General features: G+C 35.6%; 1 protein-coding gene across 3 annotated transcripts in view; it reads right to left on the reverse strand.

Annotated features, from left to right (window-relative positions):
• Positions 1 to 13836, reverse strand: part of NPAT (nuclear protein, coactivator of histone transcription) — a 53507-nt gene that overhangs the window by 26094 nt on the left and 13577 nt on the right. The window contains exons 3-6 of one of the 3 annotated variants that reach the window (XM_086339055.1): positions 4940 to 5000; positions 3231 to 3303; positions 1611 to 1651; positions 881 to 1099 (exon numbers count right to left, since the gene is read on the reverse strand). In XM_086339055.1, the coding sequence (XP_086195181.1) occupies positions 881 to 1099; positions 1611 to 1651; positions 3231 to 3303; positions 4940 to 5000 (394 nt within the window). The remainder of the gene's footprint in view (positions 1 to 880; positions 1100 to 1610; positions 1652 to 3230; positions 3304 to 4939; positions 5001 to 13836) is intronic. The other 2 variants (XM_086339058.1, XM_086339056.1) reach the window with 2 other exon arrangements.

The following is a 13836-nucleotide window of genomic DNA, read 5'->3' on the forward strand; positions in this document are numbered from 1 at the left end:
TGCACAAAGAGAAAAAAAGACTGGTCTAAGAACCGAGAGGGGTGACACCTCAATTCTAATCCCAGTTCTGTTACTAACTAGCCTTTTGCTCCTAAATATCATGTGCTTTTAATACTATCAAGTATATAACAAACAAGAAGTACTAGATGACCTCTAAGTTTATTCTTAGCTCTAAGATTCAGCCAGGAATACGTAGGATTTTCAACATGTAGAGATGGAGGTTAACCAGAAAAACATTCCTCATTTCAGCAGGACAGACTACTATGAACAAAGTGTTCACATATAATGTGCATTCCTTTTAAAAGCAAATAAGAGGGTTTTTTTTTCCAATTAATGCAGATAAGTGAGAACTAGAAGAGACTTCAAGGTTGGACATCAGTTAGAACAGATAAAAGAATCCCAGATTAACACGTCTCACAGATTTAATAATATGCTTAATGGCAAATTGAACAAGTGAGCGCGCACATATTATCTAAATTTACCCACTTCTAGCCTCTTATCTTGGAGAAGGCCATGGCACCCCACTCCAGTACTCTTGCCTGGAAAATCCCATGGACAGAGGAGCCTGGTAGGCTGCAGTCCATGGGGTCGAGGATACGACTGAGCGACTTCACTTTCACTTTTCACTTTCATGCACTGGAGAAGGAAATGGCAATCCACTCCAGTGTCCTTGCCTGGAGAATCCCAGGGACAGGGGAGCCAGGTAGGCTGCAATCTATGGGGTCGCACAGAATCGGACACAACTGAAGCGACTTAGCAGCAGCAGCCTCTTATCTACTTTTTGCCATATTTTATACCATGAATATAAAGATATTATCACATCATCTCATTCACACAATTTGATTAAAACAAAATTTAAAAGCACAAAATGTAAACTTACTGGTCATAGTGTCTTGTGACTGTGAATGGTTGACCACTACAAAATCTGACCTCAAAGGAGCTGAAATTTGGCCAGTTGGCCTAATAACTTGTGTAGCTGTCAAAGGAGAATTGGTAAATTGTCCTAAAAGATACGGTAAAGGCTCTGAACTGACAGGAGCTGCTTGAGATGCAAGCCTTCTCTGACGTTTGATTTCTGCAATCCCATTTCTTGTTCGGGCTGAAACACACAAGCATTTAAAAAATTAACTCAATGTCAGAGTAGTTTGGGAATTTTAAGATGTCTATACAATATATGTTCTACACATTTAACAGTGAACCTAAAAAATAGCCCCTAGAATTATCACCTGTTTATGTGATAATTTCACAAGAAACAAACTAAAATTGAGTACACTTGAAATTTTAAAAATCCAAGAATACATTTCTTCTGTAATAATTAAAACTGATAACATCTCCACAATCAGGAAAACAAATTTATGGAATGAGAATTAAAGATGTGAATACATGAGAGCCAATGAGAAAAATAAGATATACTATTTTAAATGCATATTTTTACAATTAATGAAAATATTATTTTCTAATATGATAACGGTACTTAGAAAAACAGAAGTTTAAACAAAATGTAAATGCAGCACACATGTATTGTTAACAAAAACGCTCATCTGACATTAAATTTGAGTTAAAGTAAAGTAATTCTGAACATTATTTAGAGTTTAAAGTTGAATACCAACCTCTCTGACTGGCAGCAAACCCTGGGGAACTTTGCATGCTCCTAATAAACAAAAGTAGTTAGACATTAAAAAATTTCTGTTGCTACGATACATTCTGATTTAGTTACAGTCAGACCTGAAGTAAATTATGAGTTAAAAGGCAAGAAATTTCTCTCAGATAAAAAAGATAAGCACTTTTTTTCTGGGTAACCAAATCTTATCTGCTTTAGGAAAAAAACAGTGGCATATAAAAATGCAAACATGTATAATTTTATTAATCAAGTTTCTATCCAATGCAGTAAGCAAGAGCTTTGAAATACCATTAAGAATACAATTTGCCTTGAATTTAGGAACTCAATATATTTAAGAAAGTTATATATAATATTTTATAATTATCAATTATCTTTTATAACTATAAAAATGCCTTCCCAGAGAAATTCTGATTTTATATAACTGCATACATAAATACTTCAGAATCCAAGTTGATTTCAAAAGAGATCCTGCTTTCATCAAATTTATGACTATGACATTGTTTCACCAAACTTCTAAAGAAGGAACAAAGCAAACAGGTAAGAAAATTCACAATATAAACTGATTCTCCTTTTGCTATGAATTGGTTACCCATGTATTTTGTAAACAATCAGATACTGTGCCATTTTCCTCAGAAATCTGTCAAATAAGTGTCTGCCAACAAGAGCCACAAAACTTACTGAATCAAATAAGCATTTTTAACAGCACACAAACCAACCTTGGAGAACACCTGGCTAGGAGGTTTCTTTTTTTATGTAATACCTTGTCAGTAAAACACTGCAGTAACTTATAAATACTTCATAGGTGTTAAGTTGTGAATGTCTTTGAAGACTGTTTGCAAGGGAATGAAAGAGGAAAGGGAAGTCAGGAAAGGGGAATAAAAGTAAGACTACCAAATAAAATGTAGTACAGAGTCACACAAAAAGCACTTGGAGCCATTCTAGCAGTTTCAGCTGAGGAAGGAAAGGAGGCCCCTGCTGAAGTGGGGTATTCACTTGTAGCTCTGGGAGAAAGTGTAAGAAAGGATGGTTTTCATACTAGACTCAAGTTGAGTAAGATATGTTATAAAATTGATTCCTATTCTAAAGATAGTGAGACTAGCATTCCAAGGCCATGACATAGTTAAGTTCTAAAAGCAGAAGTGTTATTATTCGGGTTTGTTCCTTTATCCAGTAGTGTTATTATTCGGCTTTGTTCCTTTATAAGGGAAGAACAAAAGTGGCATGGATTACACATATCAATTTTCTGCATGTGTAATGAAGATGCAACTGTATAAGGGAAGTCACATGGGGCTTGAGTTAGTAGATTTCTATCCATGAAGACTGGACTAGATTTGTATTCAGCCAGAGATCTGCCTCTAAATTGTTACGGGAACCTGGGAATATCATTAATTTCCTCATTTCTAAATATTTTATTAAAGTACACAATTTATTTAAAATCATCTAATCAAAGACAAATATCAATAACCTGTAGCATAATTTCAAAATTAGATCAGTGTTAAATGCACAGTGTGGGTCATAAGATTTAAATGTGAAGTGACTCTTAATTGTGCTTGCATTCCAAAATTATTATGCACATTCTGATAAGCTGATGGTATAAGCCTTTTATTACCTGATCTGAGAAAGTGTATGGTCTAACTTCTTCCACAGAGATGACATAATTGCTGGGACATCATTTGATGTTTCTAAATCATAAGAGGAAATGTTTCATAAAAAATCCATCATTTAATTTGAACAGACACAGAAAATCAATAAGGAAAACTTTTCTCTCAGCTGCTGATATTATGTTGGGAACTGAGAAATAAGCCTATTTTGTAAAGAACTGCAAAGCTATAATGATGTTGCTTTTTTGGCTCAAGTCACTGAGAATCAGATACAATATGAGGGAAAAGGAAACTTGTGAAAACTATGAAGTTTTTTTAAGATCAATAATCTTGTATTTTCTTTGAATAAAAAGACAAACTATTTTAAATCTTTGTTCTACTTACGTGAAAGTAGAATAAGTAGTAGTAGAATAAGTAGTACTTATTTCAAAGTCAAAATAATTTGATTTATAAATTTATAAAATTATACAAACTCATGTAAATATAGAAATTAGTTTTCTATATCCAATGTTTTCAGGTCCAAATCACCGTGATTTCTCAGCAACTCCTTGGTTACTCAGAATTACAGATAAAATTCTGCAGGACTAATCAGTCAGAATTACAGATAAAATTCTGGAGGACTAATTAGTCTTTTTCAGGATGTGTTCTAAAGCCACACTGATAGGAAATTCAAGGTATTTATATTCTTTACTATATACTTCTAAAAAGCTCAAACAAGAGAAAGTTACCAACATAAAAGTGGGATATAAACCTTTGTACTGCAGTAACATATTGTTTCTGAGGTCATTTATATTTATATTCTGAGGTCTAAATATTCCTGTAAGATAGTTAAGATAGTCTGGGAAAAGAAAACGTTGGTAGAATGATCAAATAACCTATTTAAGAGAAAGAAATGAAATTCACACTTTGAAATTCTAGGCTTATTACTTTCTACAGTTTCTAGTTTTGTGATATTAGAAAAGTTATCTGGCTTTCTAATCCTTAATTTTCTGATACTTAAGGTCTAGTGAACTTCCCCGGTGGTCCAGTGGTTAAGAATCTACCTTGCAATGCAGGGAACTTGGGGAGGATCCCTGCTGGGGGAACTAAGATCCCACATGCTGTGGAGCAACTGAGCCGATGCACAGCAACCACTGAGCCTGAATGCTCTGGAGTCCCTGTGCCACAACCAGAGAACTCTACAGTCCTTGCGCCACAACCCGAGAGTTCTGTGAGCTGCAATGAAAGATCACACGTGATGCAACAAAGATCCCTTCTGCTGCAACTAAGACTTGATGCAGTCAAATAATGAATAAATTAATAGATCTAAAAAATCAATACCTCTCATTGGATTATTTTAAGGACTGAAATAAAACCTCTGAAAGAACCTAGCACAGTGTTGCAATAAACAGTACTCAATAATGTGAAGCTTCCATTTTAAAATGTTATCAACTGTACTACTTAATTCTTTACTGCTGAATCTTTTCTTAATATGTTGCAAACTATGGAAATAACGAATATGAGAGAATAAATTTAACTTTCCTCTTCAAGACACTAATTTAGGAAAGTATTAGTTATATTTATCACTCAATATAAACAGACTTTAATTGGCTATCTCTCAGTGAATTTTTAAAATTATTTCAAAATTTAAAAAATCACTTCTAATTAAAACAATTAGATAAATGCTGTATAAAACTGACAAAAAAAAAAAAAAAAAACCCTGAACCTGAATTCTTACCTTTTGCTTTCATAGCTACATATTCATTCAAAATTGTTGTCAAATTTTTTCCAAATAAAGACTGAAAAGAAAAAGATCAAGCATTACCAAAACCATAAAATACTACCAATAATTTCCCACTATGAAATATTTCACCATAAAAGTTACTAAAAGATATAGATTAAAAATTAATCGATAAGGAAATGGTAAAGAGTAGGTCATCAAAGGACTTCCTCGGTGGGTTAGATGGTAAAGAACCTGCCTGCAATGTGGGAGACCTGGGTTTGATTCCTGGGTTGGGAAGAATCCCTGGAGAAGGAAATGGCAACCCACTCCAGTATTGTTACCTGGAGAATCCCCACGGACAGATGAGCCTGGAGGACTGCAGTCCACAGGGTCGCAAAGAGTTGGGACACAACTGAGTAACTAAGCACAGCTGCTGCTGCTCCTGCTGCTAAGTCATTTCTGTCGTGTCCGACTGTGCGACCCCAGAGATGGCAGCCCACCAGGCTCCCCAGTCCCTGGGATTCTCCAGGCAAGAACACTGGAGTGGGTTGCCATTTCCTTCTCCAATGCATGAAAGTGAAAAGTGAAAGTGAAGTCACTGAGTCTGTCCAACTCTTAGCGACCCCATGGACTGCAGCCCACCAGGCTCCTCCATCCATGGGATTTTCCAGGCAAGAGTACTGGAATGGGGTGCCATTGCCTTCTCCGAATAAGCACAGCACAGGTCATCAAAAATGAAAATAGTCACTCCTCAAGGACTGAATTCTTCTGTGGGTAAAGAAGCTTGTCTATTTGAATAAGATATCGTGACTATGTTTCTTTAGCTAAGATAGTACAATAGCAGGAATGCAGTTTTCAGTTTGGGAGGTAGGGATCCAGTCAAACAAATAAGGACCTACTTCTTTCTGCCCTTTTAATGCCAAAAAAAGCAAAAAACCTGAGTGTAAGACATATCCTTTCCAAGGATCAGTACCTTTTCTATTTTCACTTCTATCATCTCATAAAGTCACCCCATCCCCCACCACCTTTGTATCAATAATAAAGGGCAGGTTTTAATCGACTCAAGTTTGAGGTCATATAATAGAACAGGGAAAAGCAAGGATTTTTTAGAACAGACAGTTCTGGATTTAGGTTCTACATTTACCGTATGTGTGAAAAATTACCCAGATTTTCTAAGGCTTACTTTCATATATAAAAACAGACACAGGACTTTTTAATTAATACAATTTTTTGTGTGTTGAAGATTGAGGATATACGTAATATATCTAAGACAATGTCTAACACATAGTAGCTAATTAGTTTTCTTTCCTCTCCCGAACTTTCATTGCAGATTCCTATTTTATTGTTCTGTATTATTAAAAAAAATTATTTTATATTGGAGTATAGTTGATTAACAATGTTGTGCTAGTTTCAGATGTAAAATGATTCAGTTATACATATACATGTAACTATTCTTTTACAAATTCTTTTCCCATTTAGGTTATTAAAGAATATTGAGCAGTTTTTCCTGTGCTATATAGTTCCTTGTTGATCAGATCAGATCAGATCAGTTGCTCAGTTGTGTCCGACTCTTTGCAACCCCATGAATTGAGGCACGCCAGGCCTCCCTGTCCATCACCAACTCCCGGAGTTCACTCAGACTCACATCCATCGAGTCAGTGATGCCATCCAGCCATCTCATCCTCTGTCGTCCCCTTCTCCTCCTGCCCCCAATCCCTCCCAGCATCAGGGTCTTTTCCAATGAGTCAACTCTTCGCATAAGGTGGCCAAAGTACTGGAGTTTCAGCTTTAGCATCATTCCTTCCAAAGAAATCCCAGGGCTGATCTCCTTCAGAATGGACTGGTTGGATCTCCTTGCAGTCCAAGGGACTCTCAAGAGTCTTCTCCAACACCACAGTTCAAAAGCATCAATTCTTCGGCACTCAGCCTTCTTCACAGTCCAACTCTCATATCCATTGATAATCTATTTTAATTACAGCATTGTGCACATGTCAACCCAAAACTCCCAATCTATCCCTCCTCCCCACCTTCCCCCTTGGTAACCATAAGTTTGTTCTCTAAGACTGTGAGTCTGTTACTAAGTAAGTTCTCTTGTACCATTTTCTTTAGTTTCCACATATAAGTGATATATTTGTCTTTCTAACTTACTTAGCATGGTAATCTTCAGGTCCTTCCACATTGCTGCAAATGGCATTATTTCATTCATTTTAATGGCTGAATAATATTCCATAGTGTTTATGTACATCTTCTTTACCCATTCACGTGTTGATGGACATTTAAGTTGCTTCTATGTCTTGACTATTGCAAACAGTGCTTTACAAAACATGTGGTGCACCTATTCTTTTGAACCATGTTTTTCTCCAGATATATGTTCAGGAATGAATTTTCTAGATGGTAATTCTATTTTTAGCTTTTTTAAGCTCTATTTTTAGTTTTTCTCCATTGTTGCTGTACCAATTTATATCCCCATCAACACTATAGGTGGGTTCCCTTTTCTTCATACCTTTTCCAGCATTTGCTTGTAGATTTTTTGATGATGGCTAGTTTGAGGTGATATCTCATTGTAGTACTGACCTGCATTTTGTAATAATTAGCAATGTTGAGCATGTTTTCATGTGCCTCTTAGCCATCTTCATGTCTTCTTTGGACAAATGTCTGTTTAGATCTTCTGCCCATTTTTAGATTTAGCTGTATTATTTATTGACTGAATGAACTATTTGTAAATTCTGAAGGTTAATCCATTATCAGCTGCATCATTTTCAAATATTTTCTTCCATTCTGGGGGCTGCCTCTTCATTTGCTTATGGTTTCCTCTGCTATGCAAAAAGCTTTTAAGTAGTTCTCATTGTTTTAATTATTGTTTTTATTTCCATTACTCTAGGAGATGGATCCAAAACAATACTGCTGCCGTTTATGTCAAAGAGTGTTCTGCCAATGTTATCCTTTGGGAGTTTTATAGTATCTGGTCTTACATTTAGGTCTTTAATCCAGTTTATTTTTTTTATATGGTGTCAGACACTGTCTAATTTCAACCCTTTACATGTAGCTGTCCAGTTTTCCCAGCACCATTTATTGAAGAGATTCTCTTTTCTCCATTGTATGGTCTTGCCTTCTGTGTCATAGATTAATTGACCATAGGGTTTATTTCTGGGCTTTCAATCCTGTTCCATGGAGCTATATTTCTGTTTCTGTGCCAGTACCATACTCTTTTGATGACTCTAGATGTCTAATAAGAGTCAGGAAGCCTGATTTCTCCAGCTGTTTTTCTTTCTCAAGACTGCTTTAAGCTATTCAGGGTCTTTTGTGTTTCCATAAAATTAAAAATTTTTTTGTTCCAGTTCTGTGAAAATGCTACTGGTGGGACTTCCTTGGTGGTCCAGTGGTTAAGACTCCATACTATCAATACAGGGGATATGGGTTTGATCCCTAAATTGCAGAAGTAAGATCCCATATGTCCCAGGGAGGAAAAAAAAGCCACTGGTAATCTGATAGGGATTGCATCAAATCTATACATTATACTGGGTAGTATAGTCAATTCTGACAGTACTTGTTCCTCCAATCCAAGAACATGGCTGTATCTTTCCATCTGTTTGTGTCTCTTCTTTCATCAGCATCTTACTGCTTTCAGAATATAGGTCTTTTGCCTTTGTAGGTACGTTTATTCCCAGGTGTTTTATTATTCTTTTTGATGCAATAGTAAATGGGATTGTTTCTTTCTTTTTCTGATCTTTCATTATTAGTGTATACAAATGCAACAGATTTCTGTGTATTGATTTTGTACCCTGCACCTTTACCAAATTCATTGATGAGCTCTAGTTTTCTGGTAGCATCTTTAAGATTTTCTATGTACAGGATCATGCCATCTGCAAACAGTGATGGTTTTACTTCTTCTTCAATTTAGATTCACTTCTTCTCTGACTGCTGTGTGTAGGCCTTCCAAAACAATGTTCAATAAAAGTGGTGAGTGGACATTCTTGTCTTTTTCTTGATCTTAGAGAAACTGCTTTCAGGTTTTCACTGTTGAGTATGTTAGCCGTGGGTATGTTGTATATGGCCTTTATTAGGTTGAGATAGGTTCTCTCTATGCCTGCTTTTTGGAGAGTTTTTGTCATATTAATAAATGGGTGTTGAATTTCATCAAAAGCTTTTTCTATATCTATTGAGATGATCATATAGTATTTAATTCTTCAATTTTGCTGACGTGGTGTATCACACTGACTGATTTGTGGATATTGAAAAATCTTTACATTCCTGGGATAAATCCCACTTGACCATGGTATATCATCCTTTTACTGTATTGTTGGATTTAGTTTGCTAGCATTTTGTTGAGAATTTTTGCATCTGTGTTCATCAGTGATATTGATGTGTAATTTTTCCTTTTAGTGGTATCCTTATCTGGTTTTGGTATCTGGGTCACGGTAGCCTCACAGAATGAGTATGAGAATGTTCCTTCCTCTCCAATTTTCTTGGAATAGTTTCAGAAGGATAGGCGTTAACTCTTCTCTGAGTGCTTGATAGAATTCGCCTGTGAAGCCACCTTGTCCTGGACCTTTGTGTTTTAGTCAGTTTCAATTTCAACTCTTGTGACTGGTCTGTTCATATTTTCCATTTTCTCCTGGTTCAGTCTTAGGAGATTGTACCTTTCTGAGGATTTTCCCATTTCTTTTAGGTTGTCCATTTTATGTGCATATAGTTGGTTGCAGTACAGTAGCTTTTATGTTATTCAAAGTCTGAGAAGTTAAGGAATTGCCTAATACTAACCTAGTCATTATAACTTGCTTTTAGTAGCTAAAAAATAACTGAATGAATGCTATATAATGAATTATGTCCTCATAAACTCATATAGTGCTTCTCTGGTGGCTCAGAGGGTAAAGGATCCTCTGGTTTGATCCCAGGGTGGGATCAAATGGGAGACCCTGGTTTGATCCCAGGGTGGAAATATCCCCTGGAGAAGGACATGGCAACCCACTCCAGTATTCTTGCCTGGAAAATTCCATGGACAGAGAAGCTTGGTGGGCTATAGACTATGGGACTGCAAAGAGTCAGACATGACTGAGCGACTAGCACACACAAACTCATGTGAGGTCACAGCAAAAAGGAGGTTGTCTATAAGTCAGGAAGACAGCCTTCACCAGAAACTGAAACAGGAGTACTTCATCTTGGTCTTCCCAGCCTCCAGAACAATGAGAAGTAAGGATCTGGGTGGTAGATTTGCTGGTAGTTACTAGGTTATCACTGTAGCTAGGACCCCACAGCACACAGTGCTACACAAAAAACACAGACAGGCTACTCCACATTATTTCTGAATACATCTGTACATATATTAAAATAAACATTAATTTGTATTGATATCTCTGACTGTATAATTTAACACCACAGGTCTCATGCTTATTTGTATTTTCTTTCTCACAGAGTGAGAAGCTTGGCCCCCACTGTCTGTATGAACTTACTTGTTAAAATTGCCTACTTAGAAGAACTAAGAAGAATTTTAAGATTTGTTCATGTTATTATATGAGTCATCAGTGCTGCTTTTTACTGCTTAGTAAGAAGAACACACCAGTTTATTCACTTACTTGTTGAAAGACATCTTGGTTATTTTCAGTTTTTGACATCACACATAAACAGTATGTTTTTGTGTGAATATAAGTTTTCCATTTCACTTGGATAAATATCCGGGTATATGAATGCTAGGTCACATGGGACTCGGTTGTTTAACTTTAAAAACAACAGCCAAGCTGTTGGGCAAAGCAGCTGTATGATTTTGCAGCAATTTAAAAATTATTTTTTATACTAGCCATTCTAACATGTATGTATTGGTATCTGCTTGGGGTAGTAACGGTCATTTTCCTAACAGCTAATAACGTGGAGTACTTTTTTCATTTTATTGCCAGTCCTATAGTTTTGTGGGGACAGGTCCTCAGATCTCTTGCCCATTAAAGAAAAAATTCGGTTAAAAAAAGTTTCTTATATATTCTACACACAATCCCTTTTTCAGAGCTGCAAAAACTTTTTCTTACTCTATAGCTATCATTCTTTTAACAGTGTTTTTTATAGAGCAAAAATTTTAAATTTTTATAAAGTTGAATTTATCAAATTTTTATTTTACAGTCAGTACTTTTTGTATCATGCCTAAAAATTCATTACCAAAACCAAGACTGCACAAATTTTGTTCTATGTTTTTTCTGGAAGTCTTACGGTTTTATGTTTTACAATTTTGATCTATTATCCAGACTGGTTAACTTTTTATGAGGTATGCGTAAAGGTTCTTTTTTTTCTTTTTTAAATCTGGTTGTCTAATTGTCCTATCACCATTTGTTGTTAAGATTGTCCTTTTTCCAGTGAATTATCTGAATTTTTGCCAAAAATCACATTTGAAGTTTGTATTTTGTTTCACTGATCCAATGCCTAACCATTTCCTAATGCCGTTCAATCCTGATTACTATTGCTGGTTAGTTAAGTCTTAAGATCAAGCAATGTGAGTCCTTGAACATATCCTTTTTAAGAACTATCTGGGTTATTTTTCCACAATACTACTTAAGTGGTACCCGTGCTCCTCCTCCAAGGGACCAGCATTGCTCATCAGCAAGCCAGCAACAGTAGTGGCTGGGCCTCAGGCCCCTGCTCACCAGCACACCCACAGCAGTTGCAACTCAATCACAACAGCAAGGTGCACACAGCCCACACAATGCATACCCTTAGAGCACCTGGCTTTGGTGACAGGGGAATTGTACTACTGAGCCCACAGGACACCTTCTACGTTAGGCCACTCTTTCAAGACCAGAAAACACAGTTTATACACCTAATAATAGAAACAAATACAGAAAGTTAGGCAAAATGAAGAGACAAAGAAGTACCTTTCAACTTCAGAAAATGAACTAATTAACAAAACAGAGATTATCAGTTCACCAGATAGTTTATTATAATAGTCAAAAAGATGCTCACTGAACTCTGGAGAAGAATGGATGAACTCAAGGGAGAACTTCAACAAAGAGAAAATATAAGAACCAATAAAGACTGAAGATCACAATAACTAGAGTGAAAAGAACACTACAGAGAATCGACAGACTAGAGAATGCCAAAGAATGGATCAGCAACCTGGAAGACATAGTGAAAATCACCCAATTAAAAATGAAGACTGAAAAAAATGAGGATGTTTAAAGGATCTCTGGGACACCATCATGCACACTAATATTCCCATAACAGGGTTTCCAGAAGCAGAAGAGAGAAAGAAAAGAAAACCTATTTAAAGACAAAATGGCTGAATACTTGCCTAATTTGTCAAAGGAAAAGACATCCAAATACAGAAAGCATATACTCCCATACAAAATGAAATGAAAGAGACCCACACCAAGACACAATATAATTGTCAAAAGTTAAACAGAGAATCTTAAAAGAATCAAGACAAAAACAGCTCGTGATATACAAAGATGATCAGAGGATATTTCAGCAGAAAATTCACATGCCAGGTAAAGGAGAGATACGGTTTCCTAGACGTTCAAAAACCAAAGGAGTTCATCACCACTAAACTGGCCTTATAAGTAATGTTTAAAGGGACTTCCTTAAATGGAAAAGTAAAGGCCATAGCTAGAAATAAGAAAATTATTAAAAAAAAAAAAAAACCTCACTGGTAAAGAAAAACATATAGTAAAAGTAGTGGATCATCTACTATAAAGCTAGTATGATGGTTATATGTGGGTATGTGCTGTCTACAAGACACTCAGTTCAAATCGAAAGACACATATAGACTGAAAATGAAGAGATGGAAAAAGATATTCCAGGCAAATGGAAATGGAAAGAAAGCTGGGGTAGCAATACTTTGATAAAAGAGACTGTATAACAAAGACAAAGAAAGGCATTACAAATAATAAAGGGAAAAATTATCTTTCATTTGGGTGCTACTTATAAAAAAATCAACTACTGGCAATTAACCAATTCAATATAAACCAATCTGATACTGGAATATAAGTTAATGTTAAAAATGTGATTAGGACTTCTTTGGTTTTTTGGAACAATGTTTTTTGTAGTTTGACAAATAATTATATGAAGTATTTGGTGGGAAGGATAAATTATTTCTGGAATAAACCTTATTTTATGATGTGAATTCTAAAAAGTTTACTGAGTAGTTTTCCCTGAATACTCTCATTCTTTAAAAGTACTGTCATTAAATAAATGAAGAAGCCAAGAGTATCAAGTCATTGGCAGTGAAGACCCCAAATCCCTGAAACTGTTGGGATTATATGTGCTATTTAATTTTGAAAAGCATCTAATGTTCACAAGAAAATTGAGAGGAAGGTATAGAGATTCTCCATAAACCCCTGCTTCCATATATGCAATGCCTCCCCCATTATCAGCATCACTCTTACATGTGTTTTAAATTTCAGATTATGGATATAAACTGCATATTATGTATAATATGATACATATTATATAAACTGCAGAGTTATGTAATAACTGTTGGGATTGGGGCAGTATCCCACAATATAATATTAACATTTCTACAACTAAATGGATAAACAGTTACACAGACTTAGACTTTTAAAAAGGGCTATGAATATCAGTTTAAATGAGGTCCTGCTGTCAAGAGCTGTCGATATGTATAATTTATAAGATGTTATCATCAGTTTACCGATGACGAGTACGTTCCTGGCAGATATTTCGTAAATTAGGAGAATCACATCCTAATTGGTATCAAAATGAAAGCTGATTACATTAAGTCTCCTACGTGTGAATGAGTTCCATTCCAAGAGCATGTTTGTAAGTCCAACAAAGTTAGCCTAGGTACCCAATTAACACAATTGGCTATATAGTACTGCACTGTGATAGGTTTATAATACTTTTCACACAAATAATACATAAAAAATAAACAGAAAGAAAACAGTTTTGAGTTTACTTTAAAAAAAAAAAAAAAAGGA

Source organism: Bos grunniens, chromosome 15 (genome assembly GCF_055505025.1).
Source record: "Bos grunniens cultivar Pamir isolate PY7600 chromosome 15, Bosgru_T2T1.0, whole genome shotgun sequence".
In the NCBI taxonomy this organism is placed as follows: domain Eukaryota; kingdom Metazoa; phylum Chordata; class Mammalia; order Artiodactyla; family Bovidae; genus Bos; species Bos grunniens.